Consider the following 20,010-nt stretch of genomic DNA (forward strand, 5'->3'; position numbering starts at 1 on the left):
ATTATTCTTAATTCATATGTTCCTTTGGGCATTTACAGCTCTAGCCATTCAGACCTTATGTCGTGCCCTGTCTGTACACAGGCACATATTTTTCTGCCTATGGCCCTACATGCCTTCACTTTGAAAGTGAAGGTGGATAGAGGCCCCCTCAAATGCAGGGTACAAATAGGAAGTGTAGTGCACAGGCACTGGACATAATTTATGAATAACTGTAGGTGTGCACAAATCTCTACATGCACACACTAGACACAGATGTGTGTGTCCTGAACACAACCTGTAAATAGGCGTTTTGTCTTCCTCCCAAACCAGAATCGCTGCTTCCCTTTGCCTGGATCCAGACTGTTATTTCCAATTTCCCTTAGCAAAGTGGATCCCTGCCTGATCTTATCTCGCTATTCAGACCTTTCCGTTCATTTTTACACGGAATTTTCCTGCACGCCGCACTAAGTTTCAAGTTTGTTGAAGAGAACAAAGTATGTGGGGAGGGAGTCAGGGAGAGTGTCCACCACTGTCTCCTTGGGGGACAACATCAAGGTACGGTTGAATCTATAGGTCGAGGATCCTGACTGTGGGGGAAACGGAGATCCTTCCTGCCCCAGGGCCAGCCTCATTCACACCGACGTCCAGGTCCCTACCTGGTGAGGCGGAGGGAGAGGGCGGCCTCCAGAAATCCTCCAGCTCCGCGGCTCTGTCGCAGACGCTGCCCTCACAGCTGGGAGCCGACTCCGAGGTCCCGTCCGCCCCGTCGGGCAGCTGAGATTCCGGGGAAAACCGTCCCGGAGGGTGTTCCGATTCAGAGAAGCCCAGATTCATTTCCCCCGAAACTTTAGTGTCTGTCCAGGCAAAGAGAGAGAGAGTCTTCCTAAGAGCCCCGCTTTTCTCCCTTGGCTACGGATTGATCCACAACCCCCCGGTTTTGGACTCCCCAGCATCAAATCTGCATAAAGCTAAACTAACTGCGCAACAACGCCCACCTGTCCAGGACTGCGGGACGAAGGGTGGCTGAAGTGCGTCCAAGGGCCACGAATCCGTGTTCAGACGAGCTTGGGTGGCCGCCCCAGGGTCCATAAAAGCTCACGTCCATGGATCCCGGAGCACCTCCCAGGGACAGAATCCCTCCCTCCTCCCCATCGCGAGGCTGGATTGGGATGTGCCAGAAGCGGGCAGCGAAGACAAGCCACGCATTTGCCACCCTGCGCGCCTTGCGGGGAGGCTGCTGCAGGAGTCCGCCTGGAGGGACCGCCGAGCCCGCCTCCAGCTGCCCGGCCGGACGACCCGAGGCACAGCTGGCTCTTCTTACCTGCACAGATCTGCGCCAGGACGCTCTCCAGGCTGAGGCTGTACTCGCCGTCGGGGGCCCGAGGCTGGTGGTAGCTGTGCGCCTTCTTGCTCTTCACCAGGAAGGACCTGGGCATGGTGGCGGGCGGGAGGGGGGGTCCTCCTTCACGCCTCTCGGCCTCCTACGGGGACAAGTCCCTGCCGTCCGGGCTCCCTCCGAGCGTCCCCTCGAGTGAATCCCTTTAAAGTCGCAGCCCTGCTGGACGGGATCTGCGGAGAGGGTTGACAAGCCATTGGTTAGGGAACTCGTGGCGGGGGGGGGAGGAGGAGCATGCGTAGCAGGCAGGACAACTCGGTTGTCCACAAGGTGGCATTCAGACAGGTGGTCGGAGCAGGGAGGAGAGGAGCTGCCCTGGGAAAGCCAAGCAACGCCCGTCAGAGCCCGGGATCGCTCGCTCTGTAACCCCAGAGCTCTCTGATTGCGGGGCTCGGGGGAGCGCTGTCTCAGATTTCACCCTGGGATGATAGGGTTCATCGTGATTTTTCAGAGAGAGAGAGAGGCAGGGCTTTGGATACCCAGCAATGAATTATTATTATTTTTTTTAAAGGGGAAAAATAAAGTGGAACAAATCAAAGTCTATAGTGGTCACTTTTTTCCCCTGCTTCCAGGGTTGGTTTCCCATTTACATTGGGCAGGATTCAGACTAGGCTGGTCAGGACTAAGTCCAGTTAAAATGAATGAGACCTAAGTTAGTCGTGATCAACTGGTCTCGTTGATTTCATAGGTGGTTAGACGTCTTAAGTCTTATCCTGCCCAGTGTGCAAGGCACGTTTTGTTTTATTTTATTTGTGTTGAAGTCGCTTTTCTACCAAAAAGGCTCCTCCAAAGCGACTTTTAATACTGGCAAAAATCTCACAAAGGGGGTGCCATCAGATCTGTTCATCACATCATGTCAGTCGGGAAATTAAGATGCGACTGCAGTAATGTTTCAAATTAATTCAACTGCCAGAACATTTTCATTTCATTTCTTCTAACTTAGAGTCTCTCTCTCTCTCTCCTCTCTCTCTCATACACACACACACACACACACACACACACACACACACACACCCCTTGTTTGAGCAAAAAGATTTGTGCTTTTGACGTGCACGCTTAGAAAACAGACGCAGTCAACTGAACTGTTCATAACAATGTGAGTGTGTAGAATCAGCAAGCTGGCCAGAGATGTAACGTTCCTGTCTGGTGTGCCTGGTGTGTATGTCTGAAACTCTTTACCTAAGGGGTGTGGTCACTGCGGGGGTCTCCCTCTCTCCTTTGCTTTAGAAGTCTTGTGAATAGGGTTTTGTTCAGACAAGCTTTCGATCTGATAGGCTGACTGTTTCGGTTTTATCACTATAGGATTTTTTTTTAATCCTTGTATTTTTGATTAAAATATTTTTATTTTTAAAATAGATATTGATTTTGTTCTATTTATATTTAAAATTGATTGGCGCCCTGGGATGTTTTTGTGAAGGAGGAAAACGTGCATTTTCGAAATAAATACATAAATATTTGGAGGATGTGTGTATGTGTGGTGGTAGTGGTTATTATTAGTCTTTTAATGTTAACTGATAGTTGATATTACGTTATTGCATGTTGTTGTGTTGAATTATTGTTGAATTATTTCTAATTATTTTCTGTTTGTTATATTTCTGTTGTGGTTTATTGGTTGTTGTATTGATCGTTTTTAATTCCTTGCTTCCGGTTTCCCTCGGGAAAGAAAAGCGAGATATAACTAAGAAAGGAAATAATCAAAGGTGGACTCTAAATGACGTTCCTCCTTCGATAACTTGATGGGCAAACAAGAGCCAACAGCTTTTCCCAGAGAGCAGGCTGAAGATTCTAAGATCTAAGATTCTAAGAACAACTTGGTAAATATGAATAATGTTTTTAAAGGTCCTGAAAAGTACTGGGAAAACAATCAAAGGGGCTAAACCTAAGGAGACATAGAAGCATTTTTTATCTTCCTCACCCCTCTAAAGCTGTTGAACACACAATTTGAGAAAGACTTCTGTGTAACTCCAAACCTTGAATCCTAGATTCCAAACACTACCCGAGGACGTCAAGATCAAGAGCTATTGTCTTGTCACTGGTGTTTGGATGACGTTTGCATCCATCTTTATTTATTTTTATTTCTCTATCTAAACCGCTTTGGGAACTTTTGTTGAAAAGCGGTATATAAATATTCCTCATCTTCGCCGACTCGGTCCAACAAGGTTCAGACCAATCCAGGCCATATGGCAGCCCCGATTGTTGCGCGAGGTCGACTGCCAAGAAATGACCATCAGGGGCTAGAGACTGATAGCCCTCGTTAGTCTACATTAGTCAAAACCATCAAGAATCCTGTGGCACCTTAAAGACGAATACATTTATTGTGTGGTCCAAAGCCCGCTTTGTCAGATTCTGGATTTTGGCAACCCAAACAGACAAAATAGTGACGAGGAGGAAAATGGAAATTATGAAGCAGCTTGAGTAGGATTAACTGACTTTTTATGCCACTCCGAAGGAGAAAGATACCTCCTCGTGGATCTTTTCACACCAGTTTATATGCTATAAACTAGATTATAGTATTTGAGTGTTGCATAAACTACATTTAGATTATATTGTTCTTACCGAAGGCTTTAAAATAATTCACTGTTGTTGCATTCCGATCCTAAATAAAGCGTGTGTGCCGTTCATTAAGGGATGGACCCTGATTCTTATTCGAGGCATTAATGGGACCGGGAGAGGGGAAAGAGAAGGGGAGGGATCCCGCTTTTAAAATGGAATTCGAATCCACTCCATTTAATTCGCTCATGAGAGAGAATGCGAAACCAGGTCTACAAACGAACCTTTTATTGTGGCAGACATAGCTCTTCTCCGTTGCTTTTGGGCGCGTTTGGCCAAAGTAGCTAAAAGGGGCCCACGACCCAGTCTGGGTTAAGCACCCTGAGGCTCCAGGCGTGTGCACACCTACCCGAAAGCAAAGCAAGCCCTGTTTAAACCCAGTGGATCTACTTGCGAGTAAATGTGCCGCGGTGTGCACTCGAAGTTGCCCTGTCTTAAAGCCCCGCTCCTCCTATTGAAAGAGCAGCAAGCACAGCCCTCCCTTTGGCCTCTGGATGGTGCGCCGGGGGCTGACCGGCTGGAGTCTTTCCTGCGGCAAGCCGAGAGGCATCTTTGCCAGGCGACCCTTTGAGGAGCGGCTGCGAGATCCGCCCAGTGGAGCAGCAGGCATTTCGCTTCCGAGCTTGGGAAGGGCCGAGGCGAGGAGCAGCACGTCGGGGAGCGCCGAAGCGGTCTGCAGAGGATGCTGGAAGGGAGAGCAGGGAGGGCAGCAGGGACGGGAGGGACTCGGAGCATGGATGGGGATGGATGGAGGGGATGAAAGACTGGAAACCGAAAACAGTAGCTGCGGTTCCGTGGTCGCCTCTGGCCTCTCATTGCGCCTGCGGGGGAAAGGCGGGTTGGGAGAAGTGAAGTGCGTGGCGGGGGGAGGGGAGGAGTGGAAAACCGTCCAGAAGGGAAGGGGTTAAGCAGACGCTCTTAAACTCGCAGCTTCCTGAGGCTGCTTTTGATTTTAGACAGAAAGGGGAAGGGGAAGGGGGATCACATCCAAGAAGTGAGAACTCCTCCCCTCTTCCCGACCCCAGCCAAGTCCGTATGAATACAACGCATCCTCCCAGGCTCCTGAGGAGTAGTTTTCCGGCCTGTTTCGTCCTCCTAAACCTGCTAACTGGGCTAACTGGGCAAAGAGTCATCTTTCAAAGTGGTGATTCTCTTTTTGTTCAGCTGGGAGAGAGCAACTGACCTTATGCCAGCCTTCCCAGAAAAGTATCGCTCTAGTGGCTGCTGCTGTTGCTGGTGTCTAGTCTATCTTATGTTTCTTTTTAGACTGTGAGCTCTTTGGGGACAGGGAACGCTCTTATTTTACTCTTTTTCTGTGTAAACTTAAATGTTCCATTGAAAATCAGTGTAGTCGTCGTCTTAAGTGAGGGTGCGTAGGTTTTTGGGGTGTGTGTGTATTTCCCCTACCACCTACCCCCCCACCCCATCCACCCCCATGCCTCTCATAACAAAGATCGAACACTTTTGCCTTTTAGATTAATGTGATACAATTGAACACACACACACACACACACACACACACACACACACACACACACACACATACACACCAGTTTGCTGTTTACAAACAAACGCAAATTCTCAGTTCGCGGCTATTGCTAACAAAACATGATTGGGAATGTCGGGGTGGAGGATTGAGGGGACCCACTGCACAAATCAGCTCGATTATGCGTTGAATCGAAAAGGGGTGTTAAAGATAAACTTAATCTGTATTAAGTCACTTTGAGGATATGCGCCCTTAGATTCCCACTCAGAAACGATGTTCACATTTTTGCCAGCTGGGTCATTCTGCATTTAATATCTGCGTCCTTTGACAGATGTGTCGTTTTATAAGCATGATGGAAATAAAGACATCAAGAAATATTCTTGACACTCTTAGGTTCAGAGCCCCCACGCCGCGCCCCGCGCTTCGTTTATGTCCTTCTAAATCGGGATCAAATCTGTAGCAAGGGGCAAAGAGTGAAATTAGACGGCGCCCCACTCCCACTCCCAACACATTCTTCAGCCTATTCAATAGAGCGGAAGCTGAAAACAGCAAGTTGTTTGGGATGAGATGACTGCGGCGTAAAATGGTTTGAGGAATGCTGCCCAAATCCGCTCCAAAATGCCAGCATTTCTGCACATAATTGTGTCTATGCTTGCGAAGCCCTTCGGTTTATGCAAATAAATGAATGGATTGAGCGTCCGCACGATCTCCCTTAAAATAGAATATCATCTTTATGGTCACTTATTTAGGGGCTTTATGGGGGCGGGTACACATCCAGGAGGAATGCCCTAGGTTAATTCGCCAGAATGTGTTGTTTTTTAATCTCTTTCCAGTCCAGGTTGTTGGAATTCCCAAACTCAGCTTTGATCTCTACATGTTCTGATCTGCTGGATGGACTTCAGATGGGGCTCCTATTCTATGCACCCTTCAATAAGTCCCATTGAAGTCCTTGAGACTGACTTCTGAACAAAATTATGTCCGACTGGATCGCATTTTTCTACATTGCGCCTGGAGAATTCGAGCACAGTCAAGCGGGATATTTGAAATGGGCAGGAGTTGTGCAGGGAATAGTGTTGGATTGTGACCTTCCATCTGTTTTCAACAGAATTTCTGCTTCTCAGAAATAATTGTCTGAAAAGCTGAGAGATCAGTGTGATGGGATCTAGAAAGGAGACGGGAATGGTCAGGATGATGATGATGATGATGATGATTAGTTCGATACACGGTTGAACTTGGATACTGAAACCTGCATGATTAAAGCAGGACATTTTACCTTGTCTGTCTCTGTGTGTGTGCCTCTTTTAATGTACAGCATCCTGTACACTATAGGCGCGGGTTACAAACAATAGAGATTGTTTTATTATATGATAATGACGGGTAGTTTTGTCTTCATGGCCAAATCTACAAGGAAGTTCTCCTGCGCAAGCCTAATCAAAATGCATAGGAGCTGCCGAAGACCACCCAAAGGCAGTATTTACAAGATACGATTGGAAGTAGCGGTCTTGCGTAGCTCCCATTAATTTAGACAGGGTTTGCGCAAGAGAACTTCCCGGGGGACTGCACTTTAAGCATTGCTCCAGTTCCAGGAGACAAAGGAACCTGCTCCCCTTACCTTTTTTGTGTCCGTTCCTTTACTTACTGTTTTTAAAAGCCTGCGGGGGGGGGCATCATTTTGCTAAACGTGGGAGGAATCCGGAGAGGGACCTCTTAAGGTCTCCCCCCCCAATAACTCGACCAATGGCTTTAAGGGATGTTTTTCCAAGATCCAAGTGTAACCCTTAAGCACAGCAATTTGGCAACTTTTAAACATGATTTTGCCGTGATTTATCCTTTTAAAATATGGTTTTCATTCTTGTAGGGGCGTAGCTAGGAGAGACGGGGCCATGTTCGCCCCTCTCCCCCCAGCCCCTCGGAGTCAGGGAGACAGACAATGAAGACACAATGTGGACGGGTGGAGTTGGGAGGGGCCCTCAGGAGCTGGGGCCCGGGTTCATTGAACCCATCTGCTCAATGATAGCTACACCCCTGTTCTCAACGAATTCGCAGTTGGGCGTTTCTGATGGAGAGGAGAGGTCAGGATACAGGCTGAACATTGCGCCAGCCAATGTAACATTAAAGTGCACAGGACAGGCGGCCGAAGGTGCCCAGCCAGTGTTCCCGGACCTTCTTGCTAGAGCGCTGCCGCGGCTGCTGTTGGGGGTGGTGGGAGAAAGTCTCCCGCGCTCCACCTGCCTCTCCATTCATCCTTGAGAAGGAGCCGCGCGGCAGCGGGAAGCTGGGAGCGAAAATCAAAGCGCCTTGATAGATGGCTGGACTTATCTACACCAGCCTCCTCCTCCGCCGCCGCCTCCTCCATCACTCACCCCCGGGCTGGCAGCCTATTGATTCACTGAAGAGGGTAAACAAGAGCCCTGCCCTGCCGCGTCCAGACTGCACGGCTCTCCTTCCTTTCCAAACTGCTTCCCAACTCGGCCTGCCTTTCCTTCCGCAGAGGGGCGCTCATCCAACCTTGCCTTGAAGATCCACGCTGGGCTGAAAAAAGAGCCAAGCGCCAGGCGTGCCCCCGGCGGCCCTCGGATATGGAAAGGAGGTTGTTTTGAAAGGGCTCTTCTTTTTCGCAGGAAGTTGAAACGGGGGGCACTGGGCGAGATGTTCAAGAGCTGGAGCCCGTGGAAGCTGTATTTATTTTATTTTATTTTATTTTATTTTACCGAGGGCACACAGCACCTGCCGACCTGGAGATTAGTCTCTACCCGAATCGCCCCCCGTACTATTTAACGAGGAGGAAAAAAAAAGTAAGCCCGCCAGGGCTGATTATACGATTAAGGTCCTGCTTAGACTTGGAGGAGTAGATGAACTGGGTTCAGTTCTTTGCTGAGCCCAAATCTAAAAGCTGGCAAAACAAGAACGATTTTAATACCTAGACATGGGTATATTTTCTTTCGCACACAGACCTTGAATACAAGCCCCACTTAAATCAATGGGACAACACTGTCAGGCGAGGCTCCTACATTACCAGACCAAAAGAAGTTCTATTCCCAGGATACCGCCTTCGCGTCTACGCGGCCTAAGAAACATATATGCCTGCGTTAGGAAACATACACGCGAAGCTGCCCTGGCTTTCACACTATATTTAAAACCCAGGTTCCAATCATTCAAGCGAATATTTCAGGCCAGGCGGTTGACTCTATGTGGGAGCCATGAGGGCTTGCAATTCGGATCAGATCAGCTTTCCCCTGCTGCGAGTGGGAAAGCAGACTGGTAAGAAGAACGATTTGGATCTGACCGCGGCCTGTGATGAAAGGGTTAAGTGGCTCCCCTCCACAACATTCGCGCGGCTGCATTTCAGTTTGAAGCAACAAACGCCGCCGGGGCGCTTTCCAGATTACACCTTGCAACCGGGTCACGACAAGCGCCCGGGAGACCAGCCCCGCCTCCCAGGTCTGATTTGGCCCTCCTTTACCGTTGTGGCACCCCTCCGCTTCCTAGCAGCTCCCTGCAGCCAAAGCCGGAGTCCTGAGATAAAAGAAGCCTGGACACGCGTGTGGGAAAACGGCTTGTCCAGTCCAGATGGTGCGATCTCTCCCACTCGCCCGCGGAGGAAGCACGCCGCCCTCAAAAGGACAAGCGGAGGCAGGCCTTCAGACAGCAGCATTGGCCAAACTCTTTTTCCAACCAACCAACCAACCAAAGGCGTGTTAGACCCAGATAGCCGACGTTTTGGCCTAGTTAAGCATGAGGCATTATTAGGCAGGTTTTAGTCAGTTTGTAGCCACCTAATGGCGGAGTGGGGAGATGACTTGATTAGCAATCCAGAGGTTGCCGGTTCGAATCCCTGCTGGTATGTTTCCCAGACTATGGGAAGCACCTATATCGGGCAACAGCGGTAGAGGAAGATGCTGAAAGGCATCATCTCACACTGCGGGAGGAGGCAATGGTAAACCCCTCCTGTATTCTACCAAAGAAAACCAGTCGCCAGGAGTCGACAGCACACTTTACCTTTACCTTTAGTCAGTATGTGGAATCAGGACACGGGCCAGAGATATAGGGGCGGAGCTCGGCAGGAATACTCATAGTGGGGGCCTGGCAGACACTCTTGACTCTGTATGACCTTGGAGATGGTTTCGACCTCCTACACCGCTATCAAAAGACAAGACTTTTGATCCTTGTCTAATCTAGGAAGAGATTCCATCTAGAATCCGGTGTAGGGGAGTACAGCGTGCTCGGCCCTCCCTAAAGCTTGCTGCCCAGTGGTGGGCGGAAGAACTGACGGGGGCTTCCCCACTTCGCCCCCCAACAAAAGACTTCCTTTTGATCGCTGACCCGCTACTTCTCACCATGTGCTTGGCGTATATTTTCCAAACAGACTTTTCAAGACAAAGAAACCAATCGGGAGCCGGAGTGGTGTTACTACGCCCACTTTTCTCGGTATCCACCCAATGCGTACTTTTCTGAAGGGAGAGGCGTTGTTGGGGCGCAACTCTCAAGCCTGCCAGGAAAGCACGTCCCCTGTGGAAGCCTCTTCCCAAGTATTAGATCGCAGGGCGTGGTCTAAGTTAATAACCCTCTTGCTGAAGCTAAGCAGATCCAGATCGGGTCAGTATTTGTATGAGAGACTGCTCAGGAACGGCCTTGGGACTGAAGAAGTGTGGCATACAAATGTAATAAACTGAATTAATAGATGGATTGAAAAACCAAGGTATTCTGCACATGCTCAGAAATGCGCACTCAATTTAAGGATTGCAAAATCTGCGGCTATCCAGAACAGGTTCTGGGGCTGAGCATCCGATTTCAATTTCACCTCCAGTGATCAACAGTTCCAACAGGTGGGAGGGACCCTTTGCTGTAGTGTAGGGAAATCTGGGGTGAGTTCTTCCTCCCGTCCCGCCCTTCTTTCTTCGGGCTCAGGAGAAGCCGAAGGCAAGGAGAGACTGGAGAAAAGGCAATGGAAGAAGAGGCGCATGGCTTACCATGGGGAAGGACGCTGCACGGAGCCGGCTGCTTGGCTTTCCGCCACTCCTATCCCTCGGAGACCTTCAGCGTGTACAGCCTCCTCCTCCTTCTTGGAGCCTCTGAAGAAGCGGTGACACTCTGCGCTGGACTTTTCTTTTTCTTTCTAAACACCCCTTCTGAGCTCAGCCCCTGAAAACCACAAATTCCACTTCCTGAGCGTTAGGGAGCTTCTGCTACTGCTGCAACAATACCACCAAAGTGTGTGTGTGTGTTTTCTTCCTCCAAACCCCAACAAATCAGCCCTCGACTCCTTCCCTCTGCCTCCCCCACCCCACCGCTCGCTCCTTTTTAGCTTTTTGGCTGCCCTCCGCTGTACCAAGCCCATTTGCCGAGGTGCGCCACCCAAGGCTTAGGGGGATGAGGTTTCTGTTCGCCTTCATCCTATCCGCTTCTTAAATCGCTTTTGCTTTCACCAACATTAAATCGATGTTGAAAAACATATGAGCACACACAACACTGATTAGCTTAATATTCCAGGTACTCATGGGAAGCTGGTTGCCATTTCGTTGATTATCCTTATTCTTTATATCTGCTTATTCATATGAGCATACGAAGCTGCCCTGTGGCGACTCAAACTATTGGGCCATCATTTTCTGCTCTCCAGGGTCCCAGACAGAGGTGTTTCCCACCACCTGGTACTTTCAACTAGAAATTCCAATGATCAAACCTGGGATTTTCTGCATCCAAAGCATGTCTGCTACCACTAAGCTAAGTCCTTTTAGCCAAATAATAATTTTAAAAAATATTATTCACAGGTTGCATATAGACCATACACAATTTAAGATACCTGGGTGCACCCCAATGGTGAATATTCAAGACTAAACTGAATCATTGACAATGTGCTACCATTTAATACTACACTGAAATCTGGCATCATGACTACCTAACATCAGAGATGACCCCAATAAATGTTGCGCTGCTGGGTTAAAGATCCAAACACTCTTGTACAGATCAGTCCTTTATATGCTCAACTGGAAGCAATGCTGCACCAGTGCAATACTAAGTTCCCATCTTCAGGGAATTTTCCATATTCTTTGGTCAAATAAATAAATTTTGCATTTGCCATAGCAAAGCCCCTTACATTGCAATCCTAGGGAAAAGTTTGAAGAAGCTCAGGTGCCAGGGAGCCATGGTGCCTAGAGTAGGATGTTCAGAAGGAGAGGAGTTTAAAATAAAATATCTGTTTGTCCCAGTCGCCATGTAATGGCGCAGTGGGGAAATGACTTGACTAGCAAGCCAGAGGTTACAGATTCAAATCCCCACTGTTGGCAGCAGCGATATAGGGAAATGCTGAAAGGCATCACCTCATACTGCACAGGAGATGGCAATGGTAAACCACTCCTGTATTCTACCAAAGACAACCACAGGACTCTGTGGTCGCCAGGAGTCAACACCGATTCGACAGCACACTTTACCTTTACCTATTTGTCCCAGGCAGCCCTATTTCTGTTCTAAGTATATTACTTGTAAAGGGGATAATGAGAAGCCCATTTACCCTCCCTTCCACAATGTCCTTTACTGTCCAGTAATTTTGTCAAGGGTCCATTTTCTGGCTCCTGCATACTTTGACTGGCTCTTAGCGCCTATGAAAATTTGTCAAAGCCTGTCTTAGCACATGTTTAGAATTTGCTCATGGCCTGTTGGGCCTACATATACCTTAAAATAAGCCGAATACTTGCCTCTAGCAGCTGATAATTATGAACAAACTCTCCAGGTGATATAATTAGTAGAGGTAGGGGTAGGATTACTCAGCCCCAACTGAATTGCCCAGTAAGCAGTCCTGTTGCTGTTTATCAGCACTCAAACCAGAACTGCTAGCAAACTCTGCTTCCTGCCCCAGCAAGCACAACTGTGGTGGGCTTTTCCTATGGTGAGGACCCTTAGATTAGTTCACAGGGCAGGCGGCTAGTGGATAGAGTCCATGCCATCATGGATAGTGTCCATATCATCATTGTCAAGTGCATCACAAGCCCCTTGTGTATAGGTGGGCAAGTGCTGCCCAGATAAGTAGTTTGCCGCTACTCTCCTGCTGCTGGACTTTATGGCTACTTAAAAGAAAGGCACTTTCCACATACTCAGAATGCTTTTCTTTGTGCTCATCAACCATTATATTAAAAGATGAGTCCTGATGGGCTCACTTCTATTTATGTTTAGGATCAGACAGTATAATGTGAAACATACCATTATTTCTCTTTCAGAAATCTAACATGCAGAAGAAAGCTCACTCCACTCCACTCCTGAAAGCACTTTGTCCCTACTCTGCTTTCCCCATATTTTTTCTGGTGTGACCACTGCTCTTGCTTACGCAATCACTCCATTTTGAATCCCGCAAAAATTTCAGCTCCCCACCATATTCCCTCTCATTCAGAGGCTGTGCACTTACCCTATCAAAGCTCAAGCACATATCTTATGCTACAACCCGTCAAAAATAATACCCAAGCACCATTCCACCCTGCAACAAAGCTAATCGTACCTCAACCCATGTTGTGGTTTAGGCTCATACTAATAAAATGCTAATAGGTCATTGCATTACCCCACAGGAAAGGGACACTGATAAGGAAATTGTTCCTTCTTCATATGACGTTAGTGCCTTTGTACTTCTCTACTGCCATTTATTTATATATATGTACATGTTATCAACATTGGTTAGAAAATAGAGGACAGACACTTGTTTAAAAAAAAACAACAACAACCCTGCAAATTCTAGCAAATCTGATACCAATACAGGCACCGGAAATGCAGAAAACCAATTGAAATGTCACTGGAAAATACAAGTGTGTATGAACTTGAAATCACACCTACTAGTGCCAGTTTTACATCTCAATTACAGAGAGCAGGAACAGGGTGAGGGGAGAAGGGGAAGCCCCAATTTGTCACTGGCTTAAAACAATTTTAAAATAGTTTAAATGGCTTAAAACATAAGTGATGTGGCTGGAGTCACTTTGGGGTCACATTTCAAATCCCCATTCAGCCATGATACTTGCTGGGTGACTCTGGGCCGTCACTTCTCTCTCAGTCTAACCTACTTCACAGTAGGTTGTTGTGAGGAGAAACTTAAGTATGTAGCTCTGGGCTCCTTGGAGATAGAGTGGGATATTAAAAGTAATTAATAAACAAACAAACAAAAATAAATGTGGCTACTCAGTGGTAAAGCAAGCCATTTTGCACCTGCCATATTAAAGACAATGGTTTGTTTATTCTTCTGTATGTTTTAGAGCTGAGTCTCTAAGAAATGTGAATCCTAGCGATTACGCCCTGAATTTCCTTCCGAAGCTAGACTGAATGAGGTGGCAATTTGAAAGCTCTAAGGTAAATTTGTGCCCTAGAATGTAATGACAGGATGGCAACTTTCCCCCTCAGCCATCACTAGATCCCAACAGTTAGCAGTAGCAGCAGCCTTTTATAGTGGTGGCAGCAGCAGCAGCAGCAACAGCAGCAGCAGGTGAGGGGTAGGGAAGGAAGTGCCTGTAAGAGGAATCCAGGCCTGTCCCTTGTATGCAGGTCCCCCAAAGTATTTGCACAATGAAGTTTGCATGGAACAATATTTTGTGTGGGGGGGGGGCACCGACACCCTCTTTATCTTTATCGTAATCACCATCAATTTTGTTATGGATTGGTTGTTTTAAAATTTATTATTGTCAGCTTCCTTGAGCATTTTTCCACAGAAAGGCAAAATAAAAATGTTAACAAAGAAAGAAATCAAATACATATAATAGGCACCATCCTGGATGTGAAGGATAAGGGACGATAAGGGATAAGCTGAGCAGCTGGACACATTTTGTCTCAACGACGGTGCCCCTGGGCCTGCTCTTCAATGGTTCCATACTCAAGTGGTGGGCAGTGTGTGTGGACTGGGGTGGAGAAGAAAACCCTTGGAGGTGCTGCCAGGGGTATGATTTGTTTTCATGCAGGCCTTCCTGGAGCAATTGCCCCACCACTTAGATATGTGGTGGAGTGCTGGTGCTACTGTTGAACTGTGTGAGGTGGGCTTCTAAAGGCAAATTGTTTATTATTCAGCATATTTTTATCACTATGGACAGTGCTTTGGAATTTCTTATCTCAATCACCTTTAAAAAGCAAGCAAACAAACCAACCCAGCCTGTTTCAGGCCTGGGACCATCTTGGCGATTCTCCCCCCTCCACCCACTTTGCTGTCACTATTCAAGCAAACCACCAGCTCTCTCTGTGTGTGGCGGTGGTGGAACAGTGAAAGAAGCAGTCTGCTCTTTTTCATCACCTCCCTCTTTTTTCCTCCCAGGTAGGGTTGCCACATTTTCTTCTGCCAGAGGCAGTGGTGTAGCTAGGGGAGAGGGGGCCCATGTGGGGACCCTCGGAGTGAGGGAGATAATGAAGAAATTAGGGAGGGGTGCAGCTGGGGGGGCCCCAGGAGCTGGGGGCCCTGGGTTCTTTGAATTCATCCGCTCACTTATCGCTACACCCCTGGCCAGTGGCCCTGTGCTTTTCAGAGCCACAGACCAGCCAGACATTCTATAGGTACAGCTTCTCACTTCATGGGGAAAGCTTCACTCAGTGATTTTCTGCCGGCCTTGCAGCTAGCGGTTAAAGGCACAGGAGCCCGGCCCAGCACAAAAATGGCGACGCTCCTAGAATTAGATACAGGGTGACTCCTAGGGCAAAGCGGAGCCTTCTTCTGGTCTCCTTGTTGTGGAAACTCTGCTGCCGGGATGGACACGCCCATCGGCGCGGCTGAAAATACCGTGACGCCCACCCAGCCCTGCAGGCTTGCTCATTATCCCTTGGGAGTTTAGGTAAGTCTTAAATTTGGAGGAAGAGGTGGGCGGGTTTCTCTGTCTCCCCTTTTGCCCGGAGAACATCGGGTCATTCTGGAGGGAAATTCGTGTCCCCGGAGAAAGTGGGGAAGGGACCCGGCGGGGAGAGGAAAGAGATCAAGCCTACCAGCAGAAAAAGAAACCGCCGTCTAGAAAAGCCTGCCCCTTTTCTCCCCCTCGCGGCTGCCTTTCCGGGGCCTAGAGGGGAGCGCAATTTGCTAAATCTCCAAAGGTGCCTGCGGTTTCTGCAACCCAGCCAAAATCATCAGGGCCCTGGAGACAGAAGGGAAGGGGTGTGTGAGTAACACATCTCTCACTGACTGACTGTATCGTTATGACTACCCCCGTTTTAGCAGAGCTTTGCTTAGCTCCATGCATGAAATCACACCGACTGTAAAATTAGAAAGAGGGCTCAAACCACTGAGAGAGAGAGAGAGAGAGCGAGCCATTAGCCACACTCGTCTCTCTCGTCGCCTCCAGCATGCACAAGTCGTGCAGGGAGACCGATTAGGAAGGCTAAGTTCGGACCACCCACCCTATTCCAAGAAAAAGGTTAGGGTGGCATCTTTACTTGGCAACAAGCCTGTTAATATCTGTAGAGCAGGCAGAAAGTCAGCAGGTACAGCCTATCCCTTACTGCACTCCCAGCTCAGGAAAATTGGCATCATTATCTTCACCTTTGTATCCCACTCTTCTTCTAATGAGCTCAGGGGGGGTATACCTGGATATGGGTGACCCAGTTGGTTTTCACAATGACCCTGCAACGTAGTTTGGGCCAAAGGGGAATGAATGGGCTAAGGTCACCTCAGTGAGCTTCATAGCTGAGTAGGGAATTTGCACTCTGCTCTCTACCCCTGTTGAATTTATGTTAGTATTGCAGATGTTAAAAACAAAGGAGCCTTCCTACAAAAAGAGGTAGCACCTATAAGAAGAGAGGACTGTGGACCACGTGTAACTAAGTCAGTGATCAAATGACAAGCGGGTTGGGGCAAAGGGGGGTACAAGGGGTCCAGCTGTTTTTAGACAGCTGTTGAGGTCTAGTCAGGCTTGTTGAGGTCTAGTCAGGGAGGAGGGTTTGTAGATTTCATTAAAGGGGACCCTTGCCTTCTCAAGATTTGAATATTAAGCATTAATGCTCATAATTTGATATTAAGCATTATGAGCATTAATGCTCATAATTTGAGCATTAATGCCAGTAAGGGTTTTTTGTGGGGTTTTTTGGTAGTCTGCTGTTGGAAGTGACAATAGAGCTTGAGGAATTATTGATAAAATCATATATAGAGAGAGCTTATTTAGCAACATATATTAATAATTCATATATAAGACTTTTAAGGTACAGCATACATTACAATCCAGTGGAATATGCCATTGTTATCTCTATTAGGGCTAACTGACCCCCACTAACTGGGCAAAGAGACACCTTCAGGTGATAGTTCTCTTCTGTTCTGTAGGGAGAGCAGCTGTCCCTATCCAGCCCAACACACATCTTTTCCAGTGACTGTATGGAATATGTGTGCTTTTAAAAGACTGTGGGCCTCTTTAGGACAGCAATTTTTTGTTTTTAATTTCTCTACTACATACATCACTTTGTGAATTTTGCTGAAAGCAGTATATAAAAGCATAAAATATTAAAAATGTTGCTGTACGCTTTGGTTTTAGCTGTCAATTATATATACCAAATACCAGAAATTAAATGAGATTAAATTAAGAGAATAGTAGTTCAATTTATGAGATTTGGAAGTACTGAACAAAATGACTTTGACTATATAGGTAAATCCAAGTGTAAATCCAAGTAATAATTTGGAAAGGAATGGATATTTTGAAAATTTATTGGACTCATAAATGTATAGTAATAAGCAAGAGTAAATGTCAAACACTGGAAATGGTAGAACATTAAATATTAGGAGTAATAGCATGCAAAGTAGAATGCATTTTTAAATAATAATGAGGACCATTCTTACCAGTGTATTTCTTTGAAACAATGGAAAAAAATAAACTGCACTGTTGCCAAGAATTATTCCGTTAAAGAAAGATGATAAAACTAATTTTATAGAGTTTCCATTAACTTGTGAAAACAAAAGCACCTTGGCTTTTGTTTTAAGAAGCCACTTTAAATTCTTAGAAGGCAAATTAATCTGAAAAATTTCAAAGAGTTGGCATTTTAATTCTTGTTAGCATAGTAGATTCTTTAAGATAATTTGCAGAAAGCACAAATTTCAACCAGCCTCCACTCCTTCCTCCAAACATCATTTATACCAAACAGTATATTTTCTAAATTCTTGCAGAGCAGTAAAGACTGTGGCAAAAAACACACAGATAGAACAATTCAGTTGACAAACTCGGAAAAAATACATGCTGATCAGTGTTCTCTCTAATTTTTTTTCATCTGTGTGCGGAATTAGATTTTTTCTGGGTGGAAGTATCAGGCAGTGTGTGCACACATGCATTCAGGGTGGGGACTTCCTGATTCAACCTGAGTGAGATCTAAAATTAACTGAGTGGACATGAAAAAATGTGTGAGCGCACACACATGTGCACGCCTTAGAGGGAACACTGATACTGATGAGTTCAGACAACTATTCCAGGAAGATAATTCTTCAAAAATATTGTCAGTCTCTCAGTGTGCGTGTGTATGCGTGTGTGAGAAAGAGACCACACCATATGCCGAACTTATCCTTCCTGCCAAAAATAAAAATCTGGAATGTACACTTAAGTAAACATATTAAGCAACATTCAGTTATATAAAACTAGGAATTAAAAAAAAAATCTCAGAAGCAATGGAAGATCAATGTTGATGCAGCAATCTATATACATCTCTGTAACCAGCTTTTGCTTTAACCAAACATAAATCAATGTTTTTTGTATGGGTATAACAAGCTATTATAAAAGTGAAAACATCTGTACTGAGCTATTGTAATGTATGCTTGAAGATAAACTCAAGAGTTAAAAGCAATGCACTTAAGACAGTATATAGGTCTAGAGCAGCCAAGAATTTATAACCTAAAGATTATATATCCAGGAAGCTGACTAAATCCCCTATACATTTTTTTACAGAGGCTGCTCCCAAAGTACATCATATATGCCAAGACACCTTCTTACTACTCACCGCCCCCCTCAATTATGTTTCTAGGGCCAATTCTTCTGTTATCCCTGTATGCAGTCTGCATGGCAATTGCAGTTAAAAAATAATATAATCACTGGCCTTGGCATGAAGATTTCCCACATAATTGGACTGAATCACGAAGTAAACAGTTTGCCAATGTCACAACCCACTGCTATATGGATGCACCTTCAGAAGTCTCACATGTGGAGCTGGGACATGAGAGATGCAGTCCTTTCCTCCTTTTTCTAAACACTGGCTGCTGAATTCATGGAATATACTTTAGGCAGTTTTTTGTTTTTGTTTTTAAGCATTTTGGGGAGAGGTAAAGCTCTGTTTTCCCCACCAGTCAACACAATGGAGAATCTTGGCACATCAGAACCTCAGCCCAGCATTTTGTGATGGAAGAGCTGTGTACCTCTGCTAACCCCTGCTAACTTGGCAAAGAGGCACCTTTTAATGTGGTGGTTCTCTTTATTTAGCAGGGGGAGAATAACTGGCCCTATCTACCTCCAGCACAGTACCTCCAGTGACTGTTGCTGGTGTCTATCTTGTGTTTCTTTTTAGACTGTGAGCCCTTTGGGGACAGGGATCCATCTTATTTATTTACTATTTCTCTGTGTAAACCGCCCTGAACCATTTTTGGAAGGGCAGTATAGAAATTGAATTAAATAATAATAATAATAATAATAATACCACCTGTTGACAGGGCCAGGGTCTCCAAAGCCACAGAACAAAGGCCACAATCTAGAATTCTTCGAACAGAACAGCTACAGACAAGCTGAATGCTTACAGACAATCTAGAATTCTTAGAACAGAACAGGTACAGACAAGTGTATTATGACAGTGCTATTAAATGAGATTTGTGGCTACAAAGACACAAATGACAATGCTGTTAAATGTTTTGTGGCTACAAAGAATTCGAGAACCAGATCCCAGAAAAAGAGGGGAACTAACAACAACAACAACAACAACAATAATAAAATAACATTAAAATATGTGAGAAGTTTGAAGCAAAGGTATTTGGCGAACTATAAGCCTAGGGGTACTGGTGTGGCTCAAGTAGTCTTGGAAATAATGACTAGATTAATAAAGTTTTAAGATCTCATAGTTGTGGGGAAATGTTAGGTCTAACAGCTGTGTGTGTCCTATGATTAGCAATCCTCTCCCCTCACCTTCATAAGGTAGTGCCTTACTTTATGATAGTTCCAAAGTCTTCAGAGGTTTCATGCCAAAGTCTTTGTTAGTTTCTCAACAGTATAAGGATTTGCCTTCCTTAGTATGCTATATCAGAGCTGCACAACTTCTGTCCTCCAGCTGATTTGGGACAATTCCCGTAATTCCCAGACACAGTGGCCAATAGCAGGGGCGGAGCTACAGTTGAGTGGATGGAACACAAGTTGCTTACCTCTCTCCCCTGTCCGGCCTCCCACTCCCTGGCCGTTTTGCTGCCTCTGAAGTGGCTCGAGGAGATGCAGTGGCTTCCCAAGTTTGTTTGTTTTTACAGCACACAGCACCTGGACAAAGAAAGACACCTGTGAATGGACCATGACATTTTTATAGTGTGTAGAAACTGAGCAAAGCTTAGGAGTTGCCGCTGTGGCTCCTGGAACCTTAGGAGCCGCTGCTGCAGTGGCGGCAACTGAGAATGTGGACAAAGGCAGAGGCCTGGTGATGGGAGAGGTGAGCCATCATG

At 46.3% G+C, this 20,010-nt stretch overlaps 1 protein-coding gene and 1 long non-coding RNA gene across 7 annotated transcripts in view; one reads left to right on the top strand and one right to left on the bottom strand.

Moving 5' to 3' along the window:
• The window catches only part of GFI1 (growth factor independent 1 transcriptional repressor), a 42,566-nt gene extending 22,892 nt beyond the window's left edge, over positions 1–19,674 (bottom strand). Inside the window, exons 1-4 of one of the 6 annotated variants that reach the window (XM_053249326.1) lie at positions 19,511–19,674; positions 10,382–10,553; positions 1,301–1,548; positions 636–833 (exon numbers count right to left, since the gene is read on the bottom strand). In XM_053249326.1, coding sequence (XP_053105301.1) covers positions 636–833; positions 1,301–1,415 — 313 coding nt within the window. In that variant the 5' untranslated portion in view covers positions 1,416–1,548; positions 10,382–10,553; positions 19,511–19,674. Of the gene's footprint in view, positions 1–635; positions 834–1,300; positions 1,549–8,874; positions 9,131–9,416; positions 9,500–10,381; positions 10,554–14,932; positions 15,090–15,341; positions 15,623–19,013; positions 19,162–19,510 lie in introns of those variants that run through there. The other 5 variants (XM_053249323.1, XM_053249322.1, XM_053249325.1 and 2 more) reach the window with 5 other exon arrangements.
• Positions 14,327–18,451, top strand: LOC128324586 (uncharacterized). The gene is made up of 2 exons (XR_008306959.1): positions 14,327–15,193; positions 18,269–18,451. It is a non-coding gene; the product is annotated as an uncharacterized LOC128324586 (long non-coding RNA).
• Positions 19,675–20,010: the final 336 nt, after the last annotated feature.

The sequence above is a fragment of the Hemicordylus capensis genome, chromosome 4 (genome assembly GCF_027244095.1).
Source record: "Hemicordylus capensis ecotype Gifberg chromosome 4, rHemCap1.1.pri, whole genome shotgun sequence".
NCBI lineage: Eukaryota > Metazoa > Chordata > Lepidosauria > Squamata > Cordylidae > Hemicordylus > Hemicordylus capensis.